This window comes from Hippocampus zosterae, chromosome 9 (genome assembly GCF_025434085.1).
Source record: "Hippocampus zosterae strain Florida chromosome 9, ASM2543408v3, whole genome shotgun sequence".
NCBI lineage: Eukaryota > Metazoa > Chordata > Actinopteri > Syngnathiformes > Syngnathidae > Hippocampus > Hippocampus zosterae.
This window is the reverse complement of record NC_067459.1, coordinates 19,811,625-19,835,930: the sequence shown is the minus strand read 5'-3', so window position 1 is coordinate 19,835,930 and position 24,306 is coordinate 19,811,625. Positions and strand designations below refer to the sequence as shown.

General features: G+C 43.5%; 3 protein-coding genes across 12 annotated transcripts in view; all 3 read right to left on the bottom strand.

Moving 5' to 3' along the window:
- Window positions 1-24,306, bottom strand: part of LOC127607554 (transmembrane protein adipocyte-associated 1 homolog) — a 70,517-nt gene that overhangs the window by 28,199 nt on the left and 18,012 nt on the right. The gene's annotated exons all lie outside the window — the stretch shown is intronic.
- LOC127607551 (uncharacterized) lies at window positions 597-7,723 on the bottom strand. Its single transcript, XM_052075976.1, has 3 exons — window positions 7,343-7,723; window positions 5,437-5,678; window positions 597-3,886 (listed from the first exon to the last, which is right to left on the bottom strand). The coding sequence occupies exons 1-3, from the start codon at window positions 7,359-7,361 to the stop codon at window positions 2,486-2,488; spliced, it is 1,662 nt and encodes a 553-aa protein (XP_051931936.1). The 5' UTR covers window positions 7,362-7,723; the 3' UTR covers window positions 597-2,485.
- Window positions 9,021-24,306, bottom strand: part of dlgap4b (discs, large (Drosophila) homolog-associated protein 4b) — a 70,016-nt gene continuing 54,730 nt past the window's right edge. For 9 of the 10 annotated variants that reach the window (XM_052075953.1, XM_052075960.1, XM_052075959.1 and 6 more), the window contains 6 exons: window positions 18,403-18,824; window positions 17,352-17,440; window positions 15,633-16,123; window positions 14,453-14,544; window positions 13,247-13,417; window positions 9,021-11,711 (listed from right to left, as the gene is read on the bottom strand). In XM_052075953.1, coding sequence (XP_051931913.1) covers window positions 11,469-11,711; window positions 13,247-13,417; window positions 14,453-14,544; window positions 15,633-16,123; window positions 17,352-17,440; window positions 18,403-18,824 — 1,508 coding nt within the window. In that variant the 3' untranslated portion in view covers window positions 9,021-11,468. Of the gene's footprint in view, window positions 11,712-13,209; window positions 13,418-14,452; window positions 14,545-15,632; window positions 16,124-17,351; window positions 17,441-18,402; window positions 18,825-24,306 lie in introns of all 10 variants that reach the window. The other variant, XM_052075961.1, reaches the window with a different exon arrangement.

Sequence of the window (24,306 nt, the reverse complement as noted above, 5' to 3'; positions counted from 1 at the left end):
TGATGTCTGAGAACCAAGCCACTTGAAGAAATAAAAAATACAATCCACAAACACCTCGAAATGGTTTTTAGTGCAAATTTGTATGTTTCGTAAGGCAGAAAAGAAAATGTTCCATTTAGGGACTGAGCGGGAGGACTTTGATGACATCAAAGCCATCACATTCTCTGAAGACACTCCTGTAGTCGCCTAGATTTGTTGTCTGGAGCATCTACAGTATTTCACATGATGATTCATAAAAAATAAATAAATAAAACACTTGTTTTAAGTAAAGGAACACTTGGTAATGACTGCTGGTATTTGGCTATCGAGCGGCTAAAAGGTTGCTGCCCAGCAGAGTAAAGAATATGGAAGAGTACTTGGCAACGTTCACATAAAGAAGACGGTGCTTGGGGCAGAAATAAGGCCTGGAGCATTTTCTTTTTTGATTCGAGGTACCCAAATTAATTAAGGAATAGTTTTAGCCCTAGTGGCCATGGACTTGTACTTACAAAGTCTGACAGTCTCAAATGTTGTATTTTCAAATTCTAATGCTAAAACAGCCATCAAAACGTCATCTGGCTTATTTGCAATACTATAAAATGTCACAACACCAAAAGTATGAAAAACTGAGCTTTTATTTCTTCGAAACGCGAATACAAAACACACTTAAAGTTTAAGGCATATATTGCACAAACTATTGAGCTCAATTATATAGAATAAAAAAAAAAACAAGGTCTATGGGGACATCAATCCCTCAAAGGTTTAAGGCACAGAAGCCCGTCATACTGCTAACGGTCAGTAACATCGTGAAGATTTTTGAATGGGTTTGGCAGTGAAGAAATGACAATCTTTGAGATAAATATGCCATGACCAAACTAAAATGACTTGACCTTGAACATATTTACATACAAAACCATTTTTTTTTCACCAAATGGAATGTCAAGCATCTAAAACATACAAAAAAAGCATGCTATCTAAAACCTGTCCGTCTAATTCTTTTCACCAGACATCTCCAGAATAACAAGCCACGTAGTCGTAAAAAATAAAAAAATAGTACTTTAATACTTAGTTCTCTACACAAGACCTAATCCTGGCATGACCGGTGTAAAATGAGGTATAAATGCACATCCGTTGACAACAAGAACAAAACCTGAAAAGAGCCGACAGTAATGAGATTCAAACAAACAGCAAGGAGGAACTGGATGACAAAAAATAAAATAAAATAAAAATCACCCATCTCTCTTAGCACATGCAACGTACGTAATGGTACAAACTGGCCATGGTTCGATGATTCTGGTAAACAGGAACCTCGCAATTCTGCTACAGTATCTTCTATGCTGTCGACATTTAGCCGCACAAATATATTGCAGGTATTCTAAAGACAGTTTCATGGAAACTACTATTTCATGAATGACTGGACATTTCTAAAGCACAGATGGAAGGGAAGGGGTGGAGAAATACGCAATATACCTCAAACAGTCAGTTGTGACAGTCAACTTTGGCCAAACATGAAGGATCACAAAAAGATGAGATTTGTTAATCGCCCCGGACAAAAAGGTGCCAAGTGTCACGGAGCTGCAAGATAAGCATGATGTCATCAAGCTGCTACACTTGACACCATCGTCGGCTTCAGTAACAGACCCCAATGTGACCGTCCTTTCATTCCGCAAGCCCCCTCACGAGGACAATACTGTTGGAATGGACGACAACGCATCACAGGCACACACGAAAATCCTTTGGCTATAAAATAAAGACGGGGCGACTGTGGAACGAGATAGAAGTGGTCCAGCATCACTGAACAAAGTCACAATTTACTCCAGTTGACCCCCATGAGAGAGAAACATCCAATGAGGATCATTTGAATTGTAAAAAAAAAAAAGGACGACTGTTCTTAGTGTCACAACACTGAGTAAAAAAAAACCAATGTTTGAAGAGATTTTATACATTCGAGAAAGATCGCTACCGAAGGTATCGCAAACCGCACGCGACGATTCATGTGCACTGAATGGAATGCTCAGAGTGTTGCTAACGGCAATTGCTTGATTCCGAAGCACTTTAAAGAGGAAGCAAAGTCAAAAATGGTCCTCATAATATGTGCGGAAATGAATTAAACAGCAAAATCCGTCTGGCATTAACCAGCTCAAGGGGCGGCGGGCATTTGGCCCATTTGAGCCGATCGGCACTCTCATATCATTTACAGTTGATAGAATGTGGCCACTCCCGTGAAATTAATGAAAATGGGAGGAATTCATACTCCACATATGTAACATTAATGTGGGGGCAAAACTGAAAATATTGTCAATAAATGTTTTGGGGGACTTAAAGGGGGAAAGTTGCTTGAACCAGCAGCTCTATAAAAGAAAAATCACTCATCTAAAATAAAAGTCGTGGATCTCGCAGGAACATGTCGACTCGATGAGAAGTGGTGATGAAATTCGTTCGGTTTTCTGTTTTCAACAGTCTGGCCCACTGCGACCCCGAAAAAAGGCAAGCACCTGCGTTCTACTCACTGTGTGCAGGCCGTGTGTTGGGGGCCCCAGGCTGCGCCGGTGATGGGCGCCTTCACTACTTGGAGTGGGCTGGACTGTCTGGCGTCGGCGTGGACCATGCTCCACATGCTGGGCACCACTGGCGAGTTCCTCTGCGAGCCGACCCCGCCGCCGCTGCTGCCGCTGGCCGTGGTGAGGTGCGGGGAGAGGCCCAGTAGAGGCGCGACCGTCGACCTCGACGCTTTGAGGACTTGAGATGGAGCCTGGCCGGAGGTAGCCACGGGCAAGGGCAGGAGGGGTTGCGAGGCCGACGACGGAACGGCGAAGGGGAATAGCTGGGATTTGTGGAAGGGGAGGTAAAGCGGGCCCTGGAACGAGGTGACGGTTGGACTGGGAGTGGCCGGAGCGAGTGCAACGGCTGCCGGTATGGCCTGGCTTACGGCGGTGATGGAGGTAGAACCCGTAGCTGGGACCGGTACTGGCCTCGTCACAGGCGCGGGACTATTGGAGGCTGGAGCTGGATCGGTACAATGTTTCTCGCACTTTGGCTGCCCAAAGACCGTCACCAAGGTTGGCACGTGGGCCGGGATGAGCCGCGACTGCTTGGAGTCCTTCTCCAGTGGACTCCAAATGACTTTGGGCGCAGGCGAGGGGGACAACGTGGGTGCCGAGACCAGGACCGAAGCTGCCGCAGGTGTAGCAGAAGATTCTGGAGTATTTGAAGCTCTGGCTGCCACGGACACAGCCATGGCCTTTTCCATCAGACTCTGGACCCTGCATGGATCCAAGACTTGCTGGCTGTCTTCGGGGGGAGGTGTCGGACCCATGTCGCTCGCGCAAGGGCTACACTGTGACTCCACTTTCTCAGTCTTTACAGGTTCTTTCAGAATGTTGGGGCTCTCCTGGATCTGGTTCAGGTTCTCCTGCTCCGCTGCCCTCTGCAGTGCTGCATCAACCAGAAGCTTCAGATCACTAAAATCCTGAGTGGGGATGAGCTCAGGCGGCGTCGGGGGAGGGGTGTTGAAGAGGCCACCGCTCGGGCTTGTCGCCGCCGCTGCCGTGTTAGCTCCTTGCTCCTCGGCCTCCCTCAGCAGTCGTTGCGTGTCGAGCCTCATCAGCGCCTGAACAGAGCCGTCCTTCCCAGGATAGCCCGCTCCGGTCAGAATAGCGGTGGCGGTGTTGCCCAGGACGCCGAGGTCCAACGTCGGGGTCGAGCGGATGACAGACGGCCGCTGTTGAGTGGGGCCGGTGGACGAGGGGCTCTCGGGGGAACTGGCGCCGCCGCCGCCCGTGGACGAGTGGCCATCGCTCTTGCCGCTCAACTTGCGGGAGACGGTGAACTTGGTGGGGTCTTTGCCATCTTTTCGCAGAAGGTCGGGCAGGAGACGGCGGCGGGCGTTAATGAACCAGTTACAGATCTGAACAAGAGGAACAGGGGGTGGACATGAGTAGTCTTGAACATGATTGTAATTAAAACCGTGACACTAAATCATTTTGCAGCCAAGACCGAGGAAGAGTCCCGATCGTAAAGCACCACAAACTTGGGCTGACGTGACCAGACTTGACCTCGCTCCCTTTCGCGGTGCAACTTCCTTAAGACACATGGCAATAATGAAGGCCTGCGCTCAAAATATTGAACCACAAGGAAAAGCAAGCCAAAAGACATTCCAGCGAAGCGACGACACGAGGAAAACGTGTGGCTCGTGCACATCTTTGTGATGAGACGAGAGGAAATGAAAGAAACGTTGAGGGCTTGCTGAACAGTCCGACTTGTGAATGCTGGTCAAACGGTGGCGAATAAATTCATTAGCTCCGCCTCGATTGCATTGAAGCATTTTAAATGTTCATTTTTTTTCAGCGTGACGATGAAGATTAAGCCAGTATTTGGGCATAACTACCGCTATGTAATTCGAAGGGATGGCTATCATGATTTAGAAATGCCGCGTTCAAGGATTCAAGGTGTTCTTTGCAAGGCTAGTCAAGGATGTTCCCACATATAAAGTTCTACAACTGAACAAAGCAAAGACTAATGGAGACCTATCTGCAACAAAAGAAGGGCCCTCGTCATCACTTCATCTGCATCTGAGCCAAAACAACAAAACCCGCCCACCAGAAAGAATCCAAACATGACTTCTTTTTTTTTTTAAACTGATTCGAGTAAGAAAATGTTGACACCTTATTTGTTTTTGTACGAGTATTGACAATGTCACTGTTTTGATAAAAATACAATAAGGTGCTGATAGTTTTATTTACACATTAGACACATTAGCTGTGTGGTCATTTGTCAAAGCTGAATTGATTAAACTCTCGCCAACAGTTTGCAGCGTTTTTTTTGTCCTGCTCCAAGAAAGGTACTGGGGAGAACGTCTGGGAACCGTTTGTGGTGAACATTTGCGAGCCTGAACGAATCCCGACGAGAATGCGACATTGATTGTCCCCATACAGCGCTTCCCCACCCAGGAGTTGACAGCATGGCCGGGCGAAGATGTACCACTTTCATGTGACAGCTGGAGTACACTCTGAAACAGTTACTATGTTCAGGCCAACTATTAACCAGAGCTGCGGTGAGCTTTTTTTTTTTTTTGGATGCATATATTAGCATTAGCTAACAGTATTAACTCCTAATAAGCAAGACACACAGTAGTTCATTGTTTGTTGAACTCGTTCGTGTAGTGTAGTGCAGGGGGGGGGGGGGTAATTGTGCTTAGGAAATGTGTTTCTTGCACGCACACAGTGAAAGTACAAAGTTCCGCTTCCATGAGTGAATTAGAAATTGGTATTGTTGTCATTTTTTGCCGATGTGCATGTTTTTTTTAAGATTGGCGTCATATAGAATCCCTCCCTTGTTCAACCCTTCTGTATGGTGAGCATTTAATCATTTGCATGAAACAGACCAACCCAGCAAAGCTATTGTATGATGTCGAATAAATACATGTTCAAATATATCAACTTGAAACGGGCTTCCTACCTGCAGCACGGAGAGGTTAGTCTGGCTGGACAAACTAAGTTTCTCCTGCTCCGAGGGGTAGGCGTTGAAGCGGTGCTCGTACAGCCAGCTCCTTAGAATTTGTACCGCCTCTTTAGGCAGGTTGCCACGGCGACGGCGCTTCCCGAAGAGTCCCCTTCCTGACAGGTCGAGGGGGGAGCCGTCATCACTGTCCGACATGGCAGAAGACTGCTCCTGCTCCACATGACGCTCTTCTTCTACAGCTACGGAAAGGTGACAAGTGGTGGACCATGTTAAAAGATACCGCATCCATTATACACAAACAAGAAAATGGCCCATTATATTAATGCTAATGAAATGGCTTTCAAACATCAGGTACCAGCAGCGAAACCTCAATAGGTCTTAAAAGCCCACTTCATTCCAAGTGAGGCCGTTGCGTTTGTCGTTGGGAATTTTGGTTTTTGGGTGGCAAATGGAGGGAATCTCCACTTCAAAATGGAACATGCCTGATCCCATGGGGTGGGCCACAGAATGCACTAAATGTCTTTCTCTCTCTCTCTCTCGCTCTCTGCGGGCCGAGTGAAACCTGACCCCCAGGGCAGCGCCTGTCTTCACAAAGGAGATTGTGTGCATATCAACATCACAGTGGCTGCTGGCCCAGGAGTCCATTGACCATGCGAGGAAGAAGCAAGACGTTTTTGCCTTGTACTTAGGCTCAAACTCGGCCACAATACAAACTTGTAACATTGGCGTGTGTGCTAAACCCATAGTCAACACAATTTTGTTTATATAAATCTGCATTGGAAAACTGATTTCAACCACAACTAATTTGGAGAACCCCCACTTCACTAAGTGTTTCGTGGTAATAGTATGGAACTGTTAAAAACAACATACCATATGTGGGCCATATTCAGGAGTAGGAGCATTTCACTTGGCCTGCCACAACCTCTCTCGTTGGACAACTAAAGCTGACTACTTTAGAGTGAAGCCTACAGCCTGTGGGCAACATTCAGGACTTGCAAGAATTTGACCCAACCTGTCAGACATTCTAAAAACAGATCAAATTTAGGAAGGAAATTCTATCAAGGTGTAATCTAAAAATGCTCAGATTATTGAAGGTTCGTGCGTTGAATCATATTTTCTCATTAAATTTTGTTTCGGCCCTCTGACAATTAAAAAAAATATTTAAAAAACTTCAGAATTTGGATCAACTCTGGCCCATTTGAGACCTTTTTCAAAAAGTCCAACTTGATGTCTTTTATTTGCCTCGCTCGTGTTGCCGACTCCTTGTTTCTCCCAGCTGCAGCCCCAACGACATTGTCTGCCATTGGTGGCACCTCGTTGTCAAAAAAAGAGACCAAACTTTTTGTGTCGTTTTGTTTACAAGCGCATGCCGATTTAAAATCAGCTCGAGCGCGAGCCGTGTGTGCGACTGTCTTTTAGAAGCTTTCTTCTGTCCTAAATAAAAACTCTATTATGTCGAAACAGTTTTGAGTCGGTACCATTTAAATTGAGAGACAAAAAAAATCTCAGCATCGCACGAGCTCTTTAGCCGAGCCCAACAAGTTTTCATGCTAGCACGTTTTTTCAAAGACATCCACGTTTGACGGATAGCGTTTCAAAAAACGGACAGAATTGTAGTTCGGGGATACAAAGGAGGCAGACGCGGAGCCGCATGTTGCTCGGCCAGATGGACGCGATGCCTTTGGGCTAGCGGGCTGCCTCCGGAGATAACTAGCTGGCTAGCTGTCCCTCTACAATTAAACGCAAACACGCCGCATTGGCTGGCGACGCACGCACACAAAACACGCATTCCATACTAAACCAACAGCAAAGCCACATATGGGTCACGCGAGACAGCCGGTCCCCGTTTGGAACGGAAACATAGAGATTGTTATTAAAAAAAATAAAACAACCCCCCACTTACTTCGTTTGAAGGCTTTCATTCTTTGTTGATGGCTGGCTGGAAAGCGCGCAGCTGTCCAAGTTGTTTCTGTGAGGAAGCGTGCCCGAGAGACAAACGACGGTTGACACAACAGCACTTTCTTCCCACGCGCTCCTTTTCCCTCCCGTCTTCCCCAAACTTAAACGCGTCGCATTTGCGGTCGTTTCGCGCGAAGGGCTTTGTGCGGACAGCCAGTTCCCATCCCACTGTTCGCTTTCTAGCGAAGATAAATGTTTCCTTTCGGCGTCGCTTGTTCTTTACCTGCACGCAGCAAGCGCAGCTCTTTGCCAATCTTGACAGTCGCCACTAGAATGGTCCCGCCTCAACGACGGTTGTGGACCAATCACGACCTTCCGTTTTGCCTCTTTGGCAGCAGTCAACCAATCACGGCGCTCGTCTGGACAACGGGCAGGCTGTGTCATCCAAACTGACGGTAAGACCATTCCATTCAAAATGTAAAACACATGAGATTGAAATAGACTATTCGAATCGTATAAAGTCTATCGTCTTACTAAAAATTGTAAGTTTCAACCGTTGCTTTTCCAAAGGCACGTCCGTGCTTCGTGGCGGCATGACGTCTCACTGGGGCACATGTACTTGTCCTAGAAATTCTAAACACCGTGCTGGAGTAGACTTAAACGTATCAACGATGTTATCTACATTAAATGCTGGGTTCAAGATGATATTAAAAAAGAAAAAGATATACTTTACATGTATATTTAAAATACGTCGTTTCGCACCATTGGAGGTGACATGGTTTCGATAATTGAGAGAAAATCCCCCAATTCTGTCCAAGTTTTGACTTGCACTACGCCCCCCTCCCCCCACGCACACACACAGAAAACGGCAATGATTGACCTTTTGAGAAAGTAATTCAGCATTTTATTGAACCTTATTCCTTTCCATGTTTCATCTGAAGAACCTTAAAATTGTATAAATAGAGCTACAGCATTGTAAACAATGATTTCAATTTATCTAACTTATATACACAGGTTTACTTGAAGAAGCAAGGGGATGTTAAGAATAATTTAAATATCAAATACATTTTTCCATCCGCACATACACTTTTACACTGCCATTGGCGACAAAGTTAAAAGTTTGTTTTAAAGGACAACAAAACCTCACACACATCCAACGGATTATTATACCAAAGAGATCAGTTTTCTTAAAAGTGCTTGCTTCATGAAACAAGTTTTTGCTACATCATCTCTGTGGTGAGGCAGAGGTTCGGCCCCTCACCCCTCCACATTCATTCTCCAGTAGGACAAAGCTAAAGATGCTAATGAACTTGCAAGTCAGTAGGCCTTTGGAATACTGTATGTGTGACTGAGGTAAACTATACAGATGATGTACGGTACTTTCCTGCGCTATTAAAGTGATTGGTGTTTGGGGACTATCCACCCCACCCCAAAACAATTGGCAATGACATGCATGTACAGTAATTACAAAACAAAAAGTGTAATGAACATAATGACACCATTCTCAAAGTCTCAAGCACATAGAGGAACACAAATAAAAGTACATGACTGATTGAATCGGAGGTGGTGGTGGTGGGGGGGGGGGCTTAATTTTACTTTCCCTCAGTACTGAATTGATCAACAAATAAATGATACAACGATTAATGAAAAAAAGTTTGCTATCGTGTATTTTCAGTATTTGTGGGTCATCTAGGGCTTGATTTCTTTGTAGAATTTATTTATAGGCTCAATCAAATTCTCTTTTCCAACAACAACAACAAAAAAAGCCGTTTTGAGGCCATTATTAAGGAAATATCAATTGGCCAATTGTGTACTGGAATGAGACTTTGTAGAAATGTAGATTTGTATTTTTTGTTTCCCACAATATCTCCTTCTATGTCATGTCATGTGCTCATCTGACTTCAACTCAGGCTGACTGACACATGTGCTTGGGAGGTTCAAAAAAGGGGGAAAAAAACCTCAAACCCGAATAGTTTTTAGATAAAGCTGGCAGAAAATGCACACGGGGATGATATTTAACTCTTATTGTACACGACACTGCTTATCCACTTGCCCATTTAGCACACTTCATTGTTTTCCTGATGTATTTCCTCATAGAGTCCACAGCACAACATAAAAAGTGACAAATCTGACACAGCTGGTATATAGGGTCTAATTTGCTTATTCCAAGACAATTTAAATAACCCGTCAGACAACTGTTCCCAACCTGTGAGAAATCAAATCAAGTCAACGACAGAGATTTCAGCTCAAACAAAAGAGCTTGAGGTGATAACGATGCCATTCGCCTCAGTCGAAAAGGAAGGGACATTCACCCAGGAACAGGCAATTGACACCCTCTGAGCCTTCACCGTGCTCATCCCCAGCAGGCAAACCCAATAGCAAACAAAGGCCGATCATCAATGGAAACCTCTCACCAGGTTAGAGAAAGAAAGGCGCTCATTGCAACATTTCCAAGTCAAAGCCTCGGGCCGCAGTTTTGGGCTGGAGGTGTCGACGATGAAGAAAATAAAGTGATGAAGTGACACTGCGGCTGAACTCATTAGCCAGGGGAAATTTGTTGACCATCTGCAGAGATAAAACTGGCTTGGAAGACATGTAAACAACTGTAGTTTGTTTATAGGTGGGTGTGTTGACTTGAGGATTGGCCACTGTACTAAAGTCTAATGTCTCCCTTACATGTTACAAGTTCCATGACATGTTGATTTTGGGGTGAGAGAAGTCTAACATCTGCATTTGTTGATGTGAAGATCGTTATCTTGCACGCTCTCTACTCAGGTGAAAAGCAAGTGTGCTTAAACTTGGTTTGAAAGAACACTTAAACTTGTAAAAGGATGTTTACATTTGTCTTATCCACATGATTTTTATTTATGGAGATGATGCCGGCTGGTTTTATGAACTCTTACGCTTGTTTCATTTCCCACCTTCCGTTTTTTCCACGGCAAGAGCTACCTGGTGCTGATGCTGACATTTATAGGCATGGCATGAATTGGAATGAGGGGGAAATCATATTTGGGTGAAGCGGTGCAGCACTTGAAGAAATTATGCAAACACAGCTGCTAATGCGTTCAATACTTTAATTAAATAGGCTTTTCCAAATAAAAAGAGCAGTTAATGCGGACAGAAATGTGATGGATTTTTGTAAGGGTTAAGAAGCAAAACAAAACAACAAAAAAGTTTGGGGATATGTGGACGAAAAAAAAACCCCCTGATAAAGACAAGTTACGTGTTGCCAAAAAGAGAGTATTATCCTGCACACCCACCCTGGCTTTTAAAAGCACTGAACATACACGGGGAAGCATTGAACAGAGAGGTGAAACCTGAAAGCACTGTTTCGAGATTCTCATCACGCGGAAACATGTGTTCAATGAAAGCCATTAAGAAACTATCCTGTATAAAGTCTTACCACTGCTCTTTGACACGAAAAAATTTGGACAGACACATACGTGCTAGGAACTATACAAATCCCCCTTTCCTCATGTGACAGTTCAAAAATATTTAAAAACCTCATCTACAGTAAGTCGAGCCTTAAGAAACGTAAACAAATCAGTACAAGGAAGACAGACGTAAGCGAGTGGGGGTTTTGTGTAGCGAGTGTGGTGGCCACAAGGCGGTGTTGTGCAAAGCTACAAAATGGGCCAGTTCGGGGAGAAGGACCATGGCAACGGAAAGCAGAAAAGCCAAAAAATGCTCTACTGTGTCCTCTAAATAGATCTTATAGCCAATATAGAGTTACATTTTAAACAATCTTCAAATATACCGAGGATGTGATAGGAATACGGTTATTCATTTAAGTCTTTTCATGATAAACATGAGTAAAAAGTAATGACAAAGTTAATCTGCAGAGGTCTTCATTGGCAACTTTCAGAACACGTAAAATATGTCAAAGTTCAATATTTATGTGCCTGATGCCTTCAGGACCAGCCTACAAACAAGTACCCCAAGTGGACCCCCACCACTCCCAACCCCAGCCAAGGGGGCATTTGGCCTCTCCTCCCCCACTCGATTCCACTCTTGTCATTTGCATTGCAAAAAGTGTCCTCTCTCGCTCCCCTTTGCAGGTATTTTTCAGTGACACTTATCCGTTCTGTGATCTGACCTTACATTCCTCTCTCTCTCTCTCACTGTCTCCCTCAAAGGCGCGTCTGTGCTTCTGGAACGTAGATTTCAATGCTTTCTGCGCTCTCGGTGGCAGAGTTCTGGCGGAAAGAGGCGGCCTTCTTTGCGGCCAGCAGACGCCTGCGGGCCTCTTGCCTCTGCTTCTCCGCCGAAGCTGAAGAAGAGGTGGAAGAGGAGTCTGCGCTTTTCTCGCGGCCCAGCGACGGGCGTCCTTTAGCGGCCTTCCTCGACGTCGGAGTGGGCGCCTTCTCCTCGCCCTGGAAAGACGGAGCCACGACACATGACAGACAAGGAGGGAGCGTAATGAGAAAAGGCCAAAATAAAAACTGTCTTCGGAAGCTTCCACCAGATTTGACAAACAGGACTTGGACAGAGAAGACTGATCATTTTTTGGTGTCTGACAGATTTAAGTGACTGACAGAAAAAAAGAGACATTCGAGACAACTAGCAAACAAAGACGAGAAACAGTCCGTGAAGATCGTTCGACGTAAATGGTCACGTGAACTGAAATGGACATGAGATCAAACCTGGAGCACAACAGTACACGACAGAACAACGCATACACATTGCATAGCGACATGAAGGAACGTCAATACACAAAAAATAAGACATTTTTAAAATGCAGGTGCCGATTCCTGTGACTTATTCTTAATTTATGAATCAGGAAAGTCACTGGTTAACTTCGGTTTGACAGAAGTACTAGCTTATGGTTTCTTGCTTATTGCCATGCCGTGACTGACGACAACACAATTGGCGCGTTCACGGTGGTATCGGCCATATACCGTAGCCACCCAGCGGTATCGCCTGTTTTTTTTCCCTTTAATGGGTGGAAGGCGGCGGGGGGAGGAGGGGGTGCATCTATTTGGGACATGTCCCTTAATTATTTATGTTGGACTACATACAATTAATTGGGGCACTGAATCTATCAATGGGGAGGCCACAATACTGTATGCGCACTTTACTTTCACAGTGGGTTCAGATGTTTAGAGGAAAAACAAAAGGCAAAAACCTAAAACTAAACTAAATGACTTTTGTCGTCAAGTACAGTATGTATACCGTATGTGTTCATTTCTATTCAGAGAAAGAACAATTGATTATGTCCGGGGTGCCTATAAGTATATCTGTAAGTGTTTATATGCAGTCTATGTGGGTATTTGCTAAGATTATGCATGTATTATAGTTATGTAAATAAGTCATTTGATTTGCACTGGAGGTTTGGGTGTAAAACATTTTCTTCTACTATTTTTGGGGGGCTGGAAGTACACCAATATGGTATGATATTTATAATTCACATTACTACATTTTTTTTTTCGGACTGCTTGTCTGAAATCAACACCTGATCAATCAATCAATCAAAGTAGTGAAATCAGTGGTGTAACACCGTATGCTAATTCCTACACAAACACACACCACATGAAGCAAATAGTTCCAAAGGGTTACATTGACACAAGCACAAACATTTGACAGAAGGAGCAAGAGCGCACGCCTTTCACCTGGTTCAGTACGTCTTAGCCATGCTCCACTACGAGCACATCACATGCATGGATGCCCAAAGCAGGGCTTCAAGACACACCGACTGCCCTCTTTCAGATGAATTGCTCCATGCATGCTGAAAGGGATCTTTCTGGTCCCTTTCTGTCGGATCAATATCGTATATCCCACACGGGGATGTGGAGTCAAAGGAAGGTAAAAAGAACGTGGGCGAAATGGCGGTGGTGGTGGGAGGAGAGAGGCCGGTTTCGGCGGCTTTCCTACCCCAGCCAGGGCACTGGGCAGCAGGGGTGGGAAGTACCTTCCGCTCAGGGGGCGACTGGTCAGCCGCAGATGGCACAGGCTGCCAGTCATTGGACTTGAGATGGTAGAGGTCATCAAACTTGAGGCTGATGTCCTCGATGGAGAGCTGCAGCAGGTCCCAGAAACCAGCCAGGTCCTGCGGTGTGGGCCGCGGATTGGCGTTCACATTCTGGCCAAGAGAGGGACAGTGAAACGCAATGAATAAAAAAAAAGAAAAAAAAAGGTGTGAGGAGGGGGTAGTTGCATTTTAATAGATCAGACCATAAAGAGATCATTTGACCTAGAACATGTTATATACCTTGTACTTTCAGTCAGTATGGTAGTGTAGTGTGTGTAAATATATATATATAATTTATTTATTTGTGTTCAGCTATCAGTTAAATATTACATTTACTCTTTGCAAAACTCTGCATGTTTTTTTTTCTTGTGTGCTGTTGTAAAAAAAAAACACACACACACACACAATTGCGAATGGCACAGTATGTCCTAGCCCTATTTGTGCCCATTCAAGGTAAAAAAAAAGTGACTATTCACGTATTTATACCATGTGCAAATATAGACGAATATATATAATCCTGAGAATCACAGCACTCCGTCTATAACTCCACATCAATTCGCAGAATTAGGCACGCCACTGAAATAATTGCCACTAGGGGGAGCCATGCTCTAGCTTGTAGTAAACAGCTCCCAGCATTTTTTAAAAAATTATTTTTACACACAGCTGTGCCTTGATGTGGGTTAAGGGTTTGTATGACAAGGTCAAGGTAATTATGGTTGAAGACGTTGGTCAAATCATGTTCTTCTGGCACGCTGCGTTACACATCACATCCATTCATTATCTATACTGCACAGCAGTCCTACGATCAAGTCCACTCCATATTTTGGACTGTGGAAGTGATCCCACACAAGCAATGGGAAAATATTTAATCTGTTCTTACCTTAGATGGTTGTTGTGGGATGCTATTAGGTTTTAGTAAGGGGTGTTGCATTATGCTTCATTTTCCACAATGCAGCACACGTCAGTCGAAAAGTACGGCTAAGTGGCTTATTATAAACTCTTTTTATTTGGCGTTGGTGTACAAATTTCTGACGTTTTTCTGTTTATGGAGGTGTATGATGCACCCTGTCATAACAATGCTGACTGTAAGATAAGACTGTATTTGTGTCAGTTTGATGTGGGCATTGGCGTCAGGGCAAAACCCACCAAGTTTTGTTCACACAGTCCCCGGAACTGCTGGAACTTCTGCGACATTAAGAGTTGGGCACTTCCCACTGCGCTGCGGACTTTACCCAAGACTATATGGCCAAACATATAGAAGACAAACACATACATGTAAGTGTATATCTTAGATACCTCACGAAAAGTACAATGTAGACACAGGAGACAAAAAGTCCGGTAACGGTCATAATAGCGGTTTCTACAAAGTAAATACTGAGGTGTTTATGTGCAATGAATGCACTGTTCAAGTGAACACTGTTGGCGCACAGAGTGGGGAGAATGTAATCGTATTTGGGCAGTGTTTATGCTCTTTGAATTACTCTAAGACCATAGAGAGTAGATACTCAGGCCACTGGCAAATGAGCAGGTGTTGTGTAAAAATGAGGACAAGCAACAGTTTATTTATTGTGATTCTGAATTGATCATCGCATCTGCATGACAGAGGTATGATAACGGACTCAATTTACATTTTAAATGTGTGTACATGTTCACTTTTTTTTTTTTACATTTTTGTCAGCCTGACGCGATAATTTAATCTGGACTTTGAATCGGTTCTCAAGTAGATTTGTGTAATTCTGGGGATTACAGACGTGCTTGTGTGCGGTAGCCTCAGGTATTACTGCTTCATCCCCTCCATGCTGTGGATGTCTGATAGCATGATTGTCGGGTCGAAGGCAGAACCCGAGAAGTGAGCTGTGACCCACGTGACGAGGGTCAGCAGCAACTGAAATGTGTGCTAAAGATTCAAGGTTCCTTCAGTGGGTGTCAAGATTACTTTTATTTTATTTTTTTAATGGCAAAGGAAATCTCACTCTGAATGTTTTTGGAACACCGTTTAAACACCAGTGGCATATTTGAAAGAAAAAGAGGAAGCTGCCATTGTGGAAGTCACTTGCAAAAACAAGCGAAATACCGAATGACCGAATGAACAGCGCCTCCGGTGGTGTTAACCGAGGAGTGCACCCCATTATACCTCAACTGTTGCATAGTTGGGGTTTTTTTTTTCCAGAAGTTACAATGTCCATAACAGTAATTTATGTTTTTAAAATGTCTTCAGAGAAGGGACTTTGTGATGAGGTAGACGTTGAACGACACAAATTAAATTGTGACAGTAAGACTGTGAATATTTAATTGTGGCCATGCTAGTGTAGGCAGGCAACCTTACCCTCCTCTGAGAGTTGGTTGTCTTTGGTCTCCTGATCCATCTGCTGGCACCACCCTTCCATGCGTCCCGTTTCAGCCTGCAGTAGCTTCAGGAACCAGTGGCCATCTCTTCGACATAGTGTTCCCCCTCCACTAACATTCTGCGGGGCAATGCTGCTACTCCCACTCCCGCTCTCGAGCCAGGGATCTGGGGGCGGTAAAGATGAGGGGTCTAGCGCCGGGTCGAGGCTTTCTGAGAAAGAGGAAGAGCTACTTCGTGTGGTGGAGCGGTTGAGGAACTGCCTGGGAGGTGGAGGGGAGGAAGCGTCACCAGGAGTGTCGCCGTTGTCTAAGGAGTCCTGTTCGGGAGGGGAGCTCAACGATTGGCTGGCACTACTGACCATAACTTTCTTTTCAGTGGGTTTGGCCTGACTAACATGGGGAACGACAGTGACGTCCTGTTTATCTGAGACTGCGTCTTGTTTGGAGGCCATGCTAGAAGGACGATCGGGCCTGAAACAAACATCGTGACAAAGGGAGATTATCGAACAAGTATTTCACTACGCCCCAAAATTATACATACTGTATAGGACAACTTCTTCAGAAATTGTCCCTCATGCGCCTTTAAGTCAGGGGTGTCCAAACTCAGTCCTCAAGGGTCGTTGTGCTGCCCGTTTTCCATTTGAACCAGGTGTGTCGCAGCCGGGAGTGATGAAAAACAGGCAGCATAGCGGCCCTCCAGGCCCGGAGATGGACATGCTTGCTTTAAGTCATCACTTTCAGTATGAGATGAGTTGTGAGATGGAAGGGCATGAATTATGTCATCAACCAGGAAACGTATTCCAGCGATGATTCAGTCAGATGATGAAAATAAGGGAAGATGAGATTTGAGAACAAGGATGGGAAGTGCCGAGGCCGATGGAAAATGGTCACACTGTACCAATTGTTCACACAAAAAAAAGATTTTTTTTTTATTACCCATAACACAAATTATGCAAGAAGTGTAAAACAGATGACAAAGCACATTACCGGTAGTAGTCTAAAACAGTTTGTGCAGCTTGTTAGGATGAACAAAATGCCAGAAATCTCATGCAAGAGGAAGGGAATATTGTAGCATATGATTGATCAGCTATGCAAAACAGAAATATGACATCATACTGACATTCAATTAGACTCATTCAGCAAAATGGTCAAATCTCGCCTGTTGAACACACCATATGGACACAAGTATCGAGATAACAGCAATTACGTAATCAATACAGGATGGGAATAGACCCCTTAGTTCCTTTTCATTTTACCAAGACATTTTGGACAATTCCATGATTCTGACATTTCCACCAAGAGTTTGGTGGAAAACATTTTGCCTTGATCATGCTCCCAGTGCTCAAAGCAAGGTCCGGGAACACTTGGAAGACTTTGGTGCGGATGAAGGCCCAATCATTGACCTCTCACATGTTCTTTGGGGGTCTCCGTACTTGCGTCTGTATAGTGTTAAAACTTGTGTTGAGAGGCGATGTTGGTCATTGTATTTTAAGTCAAACCTTTGAGCCCACATAATAATAAATTTTATTTATAAGCGCCTTTCAAGAGACCCAAGGACACTTTACAATAACAAAAAACACAAAACAATACAAACAATTCATACGTATGCCAGGAATATTGCTTGAAGAACAGACAGATTTGTGTGTGCAGCTATAATATAAATTCCTCACGTTGTTACAAGGACAGGAAGAGGACTTACTGCCACCCGTCCTCCACCTGTACTCCGATGGACTGAAACTTGGCCAGTGGTGGGCTTTCCTCTCGTGGAACTTCTTGTATACAGTCAACCTCAGAATAGAAAATCACATCAAATCATTATTTCATTAGTCCTCTCATATGATTGCTTTTCTTTCCAAATGTCACGTTCCATTGTTATTCTGGTTGCGTGTTTTCGGTGTGCCGACACTGGAAAACGGAGGAAGAGATTATTGTTTCAGGACACTCAGAGGAGAACAAGCTAAATGTGGATATAATGTACAGTGAACCCTGATTAGCAGTGCTTATGAACCAAGCCTTGACACCAAAAATTGTGAGTACAGATTCACAGTTGCCTCCGTTATTAGTTTAAATCGACCTACAGAACTATAATCCAAAAACACTTTCATATAATTTCAATCTCATTTTACAACATTATGGTGAGTTTTTGGAAAAATCCAGCGTGAGTACAAGGATGCTTGCGTGTACTTCACAATATGCCAAAATTACAATTACTACTTTCCTACTGAACATTTTATGTTTTTGACTCAGCGATTCGTAGACACTTTTTTTTAGAATACTGTACAAACTACCGGTATGTTTCGTCAACGACCATCTTTAGTTTGGCACTTTACTGTACCTTACTTTATGAAGCTAGCTGCTACGAGCTAGCTGCTACGAGCTATCAGCGGTTAACTCACGCCATTACAAGGGATCCAGACCTTTCTCTGCATCCTCTTGAGGAGTTTACCACCCTCAATTTTTTGGGCGTCAACTTTCGAAACCTGCCTGTCAAACCATGTCATACCTGTAATCTTCCATCACACTGCTATTTGTGAGCTAGCTACTCAACCTCGAAATACTATAGTTGCTAGTTAGCTTTTACAAAAAACTGGCGAGTAGCCGAGCTCGCAAATAATGAATCACACCGCGGCCTACCGAACTAGAAACACAGGACAATTTGTGCCATTCCAGCACACTACATGGTATAAATATTAATATGGCATTAATATGGCTTGAAGCTTGTCATGCCGAAACACCAAAATGTAAACTACCTGGATGCCAATTGAAGAGAGTTTCCGTCTGGGCACTGGAACCACAAGTGCCTCGTCAGCAGAGTTACTCAATCCTGACTTCATCGACTCATGCAGGACTAAACTTGAGTCGCTTGTTTCCGTGGAAGCGTTGGCTGTGGTAGGGACGAGCGGCTCTCGGGGAATGGCGATGGGAGTGGGGATGATGTGAGGAGGGCGAGATAATCCCCGGGCTAGGCTGTTGGCACGGGTGCTGTCGAGGCTGTCGGACGAGTTGCTGTGCGCGTGGCTCGACTGGCTGTTGACCTCGGACCTTTGCTCCAGGTAATTGTCTTGAGCCGACTCGGTGCTGCTCTGCACCGTCACGGAAATGTAAGGTTTGGAGGTCGTGCGTGGCGGCACGGGTGGCGGAGCAGCCTTCTTACAGGTGGTGATGCATGAAACTGAGAGATAAGGGACACGAAAGCGAATCGCATTAGGACAAGGCACATCAACGAATTCATAACATCGCATTTGACGGACGTGCGAAACTTTCAAATGCAGTCATTCAAAAAGGAAGAGATAAACAAGCAGCTCCAAGGGGGCTTCAGCAATAAATATACAAATTGAAAACATTTGAAAGACTGCCACCGTGATTAAGTCTGCATACTAAAAAACTGCCAAGTCTTTAAATTCAGAAAAGTGACTAGAAGAAAAAGTGCACTGGGCTGTTTGATGCTCCAACTCACAAAATTAGGACAAATTCCGCACGTCCTCAGACATATATCTGACAAAACTCATTTATGGCACCTGCCACTGTCTATTCAAAGGTCAACGACAAAATAGAACGGCATGAGGATTTCTCGGTTATGAGGTGGTACTTCACATCCTGTTCAATACACATGCGAAATTGGATATTGGATTGGATACAACTTTATTGTCAAATGTACTTTATGTGAAACATTTATCACTGGAGACACCACACAGAGTAATTTGGCAAAATGGTCACAAAAGATAAAAAGTGTAAATTTGTTGCCGGTATGTCCATTTCCTTTCACAATGTACACTTTTAAGTTCAGACCTGTTGGAAGTTCAAAATGGGATATTTCCTATTTCCAATCAGTTTGGAATGCAGCCTGCTTCACACATTTTTGAAAGGATTGCAGTTGGTGACGCAACACACACACACACACACACACACACACACACACACACACACACACACACACACACACACACACACACACACACACACACACACACACACACACACACACACACACACACACACACACACACACACGCGCACGCACGCGCACACGCACAAAGACCATGCACACCAAGTTCTTGTTTTCACAGGAGTACAGCAAAACAAGAAAATAGAATCCATTAACAGGCAACGAGCTAGACCAGTGAACCTTAAAGTCCCAACAACACATGACTCTGTAATGGCCAAAAAGAACCACGCGCCTCATTGTCAATACTACAAATCGGATTCGCAGAGCTCGCTTCCACGCGCTGCACACAGCATACAGGTAAAAGCTGCCTAAAAAAAAAAGATGCCACCTCGTACGAGATCACCTTACATTGTGCAGTGAAAAAAACCAAACAATTTTAAAGCATTGGGCCAACCCAAACGCTTTCCGGTAGCTCCTTTCAAGATTCCACTGAAATTGCCATCAGGCTTCACGCATGCTGAGATGGAAGTGCTGCGCTTTCCAGATAGAACCGCCAGGCCAAATGGGGGAATTTTGCAGTAACATTAGGAATGCTACAGCTGCCACGCAAGCCTTCGAGCTGATTCTCCATGTGACACCAGGGAGTTAATTCAAGGAAGCATCAAAACAGCACGCAGGATTTACCCACGGGAGGCGGGGGGGTCATTGACACACACCGCTTTTGTTCTTTGAGAATACGAAAAGCCTGTTCATGTTTCAAATGTCATGTATGTTAAAAGGTGATATTCTGAATGCCTTACGTATCCTTGTAAGTGTCAAACGATGAGAAGGTATTTAAATAAACACCCTTAAGGTTTATAAGGCCAAGTTGGCTGATTTTTGGGGAGATCTCAAATTTTAAAAAAAAACCACATTTGATCCAGTGTTAATTTCATTGACTAAAAATGACATTCATTTCGTCACTTTTTTTAAACGAAAACAAAAATAGACATCAGGAAGAGACTCCATTTATTTAAGCAGGAAATAGAGAATTTTCTGCAATTTTCACTGTAAAAATGGTCAAAATACATTAAGAACCACACAGAAATAGGACAAATATTAGTACTTGTGTTCTTATATTTATTCGTTTCTTTTTCCTCTCATGATGACAGGGGAGGCACAGCCTCACCTGCCTCCGGTGAATGCATGTCACTGGCAGACTCCCTTGACCAGACTTCTTCTCATCTTTTCATCAATTCTGCAGGGCCTTCTAGTTCCTTCTGATGTCACTATTGCACAAAATGTTCTCAATTTGATGACTGTGTTCCACGGTATATTATATTGTGGAACCGGTTCACAGTGATTGGTCTTGTTTTTTTTGTCATTCGAACAGGAGTGTGAAGACTTTTTGGATCCATTTTTGGAGGAAAGCATTGTGACATTGTCCCCTCTTTTCTTTTCTTTTCTTTTCTTTTCTTCCACTTTTCTCAGAAGACTTTTGAGTTTGTGGGATGATAAACTAATCCATACAATGGATCTGCTTCATTGAGGTTGTTCAAGGGATGAGTGAAAATTGTTAAATATTTGAAAAATCATCAAGACCTATTGACCTTTTGAAACGGCTCAGAATACACGTGAGCTGTTGTGAAAACACCAAAACAAAAGGGGTACTGACTAATACAAATGTGACAACCAGAGTTTGGAATGTCTGGGATTATCTGATTATGACGAGGTGACACACTGCAGCCCTTGAGAAAACAACATTGAGGAAAATTATCCCATTCTGAAAAAATAAATCATGGTCATAAGAACCTCTTTGGGAATTCTCTTTCCATTCCAATGTGATATTGAGCAGATAAATGATGCCCGGGGGAGTTGTGCCACAACGTGGGAGTAGCCCAATTTTCCACAGATTGATGTCATGTTGTTCTTCTACAGGCCACAACCCAGTGCAGAAAATAATTTCCTTTCATTGCTTCGTCATCCATCCATTTTTCTGCCACATAGTCTACACTTCAATCGAATTGAGCGTAATGGATGAGATGGAGCTTGAGTTTGAGCAAGGAGGTGGAGCCATGCGTAAACAAAGTCTGAGCCAAGACATTAACCAAGAACTTTTGAATGTGAGGGAGACGTGTAAAAAAAGAAAAAAACAAGTTCCACCGTGCCAAATTATTTTCATGGCAGCCAAAAGGATGAAGGATAATAAATCTTCCTTTGACAAAGACAAACTATTAAAATGGCTTCACTGTAAAGATGGAGAGTGTCCAAAGCAGAAAATCTCTCAGAACAAATGTACTCTTGGCAACTTGCATGGTAGAAATTCTCAACGTAACAGGCTTGCCAGCATCTGACCATCATGCTGCCTGAGCCATGTCCACGTTCTGATGTCAGGATGTATAGTACACCATGCGGACTCGTGTAACATATATCAGCAGATTAACTCCGTTTGAGGAGGATTAGGTGCGTGCATGTGTGTGTGTGTGCGTGCGCACACGCATCCGAAAGTCCATGCATCTGGATAGCTGCCCGACGGCTCGATATATGCAATATGATGCCCTCTTCATTCTGCACACTCTTAAACTAGAATCCGCAGAACCTGCCCACCCCACCCTGAAAAAAAGCATAATCACATTATTTTGGGGCACTAACACAAAAATCACATACACTACACAGTATGTGATGAAAGAGGACTTTTATATGGGCTTTCTTCACTCCACAGATCAGCCAAGAAACGAATGAGGCAAGCTAAAGTTCCGTGGCGTTGCAAATTGGTGAGAGTGCGTGGGTGGTTAGATTGGGGGGCGCGTGCCAGTGAAAATTGAAAATGTTGGCTTTCATCTAGACGCCATCTTGTATCCCTTTGCAACTCCAACCTCAACAGCTGTGCAAACAAAACATATTTTTATCCACTGACAATCATTTGCAATATTGGCAAAGCAACACCAAATATTACCATTATTATATTGGATTATATTATTATTCACAGAAAATAAAGTGATAACACGGCCTCAAGGTTAAATTGGCTTAATTGCACAAATCTGTGAGATTCCTCAGAAAGGAATCCAGCCACCCAAACAAGCAGATGCTTTGTTGCCAAAATGTTCCGAGTGGAATCTGTAGTGCCCACTGAGCACTGCTGTCAAGCTGACTGGACAGTGGTGCTGTTGTCTTGCTCAAAATGTGATTTTCAAGGCTGAAAAACAATCGTCAGAAAGAAGATTGTCATCAATTTCTCAACTTTTGTTGACATGGTTGAGAGTTAAAAACGAGTGGTCACTTTCAAAGGACAACAACTTGACACTTTACCAGCATCACAGAACAGACTGTGTTTGACTTTGGAGGTTCCACTGTCATCGAGGACTAGAAGCACAACGCTATAGGTACAATAAATCACATCCCTATTGACAAGATTGTCGGCAGCATTGGTGATGACAAATAAATGATATATGTAATGACTGCAGAGTGCTATCAACCTGTCATCATTCCCACTGACTGAACAGGTGGTGTTTTAATACGGTTATTTATTATCTTTTGTTACCTGCCAAAACAGAGCATGTACACTGTACTTTATTAGTCTTGTAGGAGCAATTAAAGAAACTCTCTCACCTAATGCATTTGTCAATGAGGTTAACCACTATTGTAATTTGTTGCAACAATAAGACCTGAGCAGCTAGCCAGACGGTTGCTCTGAAACATCATTGCTCCACTTGTGTGAGACACAAAAATGTGGCAGCCTGACCTAATAAACTCTGAGTGGGGACAAAAAAAAACCCCAAACAAAACAAAAATCAGTTTGGTCCATTTACATGAAATCGTGTCAGTGCTTGTTGTGTGACAATAGCATCGTCCTTATGTTTGTTGATGTCAGACAAGATGCCGGAACAATGAAACACAAAAGGTTGATTGTGACGCTCTATTTAACAGTTGAGCATTGCTTGCCAAAGTGTCTGCACTTCTGCATTGTTTCATCTAATCACAGCCACAAAAAAAAAGCCTGAAAGCAAGACAATCCCCATTGTCACCATGATCACCTCATTAGATAATAGCATAATCCACAATCGTGTTTGAATGACATATCAACAACCAATGAAGTATAATTAAAAATATAAGATATAGGAAGCACGTTTTGGGCCTAGAGGCAGTTTGACTCAACAGACATGCAAGGTTGATTATAGTTAAATGTGAAACATTATTGTTCTTACCAAAATGCCCAATTTAAATGACCAAATTGTAGTAGTATTTTGTCTTTCTTTTTAACATGAGGTAAGAGGTGAGGTAAAATATCACATTTCCCATGTCAGATAGGTAAACATCTCAAGGTGTAATGGTTTTAATATCAAACCATATTCAAGAGAGCTTCTACAATACGAACTTCTGACACGAAAAGTTCTTACCTTTAAGTCAGACACACGCAATAGCCAAGGGGTGGTAGTCGTGAGAAAAAAAGTTGTCAGTGTGAGGAGAATGACAGAAGACGTGTAGATTAGTACTGTATTCCTTTTGTTTGGAGCCGAAAAAACTGCGAGGGGGCGTGGTGGCATTGCGAATGGCGCGTTCAAGTTAACCTCGGAATCTCGATATTTCATATAAAATAATGCCTATGCCCAATGCTATTTTTAAAAGATCCTTTCATGAGAAACATACACATAAATACTGAACTGAAAGTAAACGCGAGTATTTCACAAAAATATAAGTATAAATGATGATTTTTATAAACAATTTCAATATAGTATGAAATATTCCGAAATTTTTGAAAGCAACAATTGGACTTTTGTTGATCGTGGGA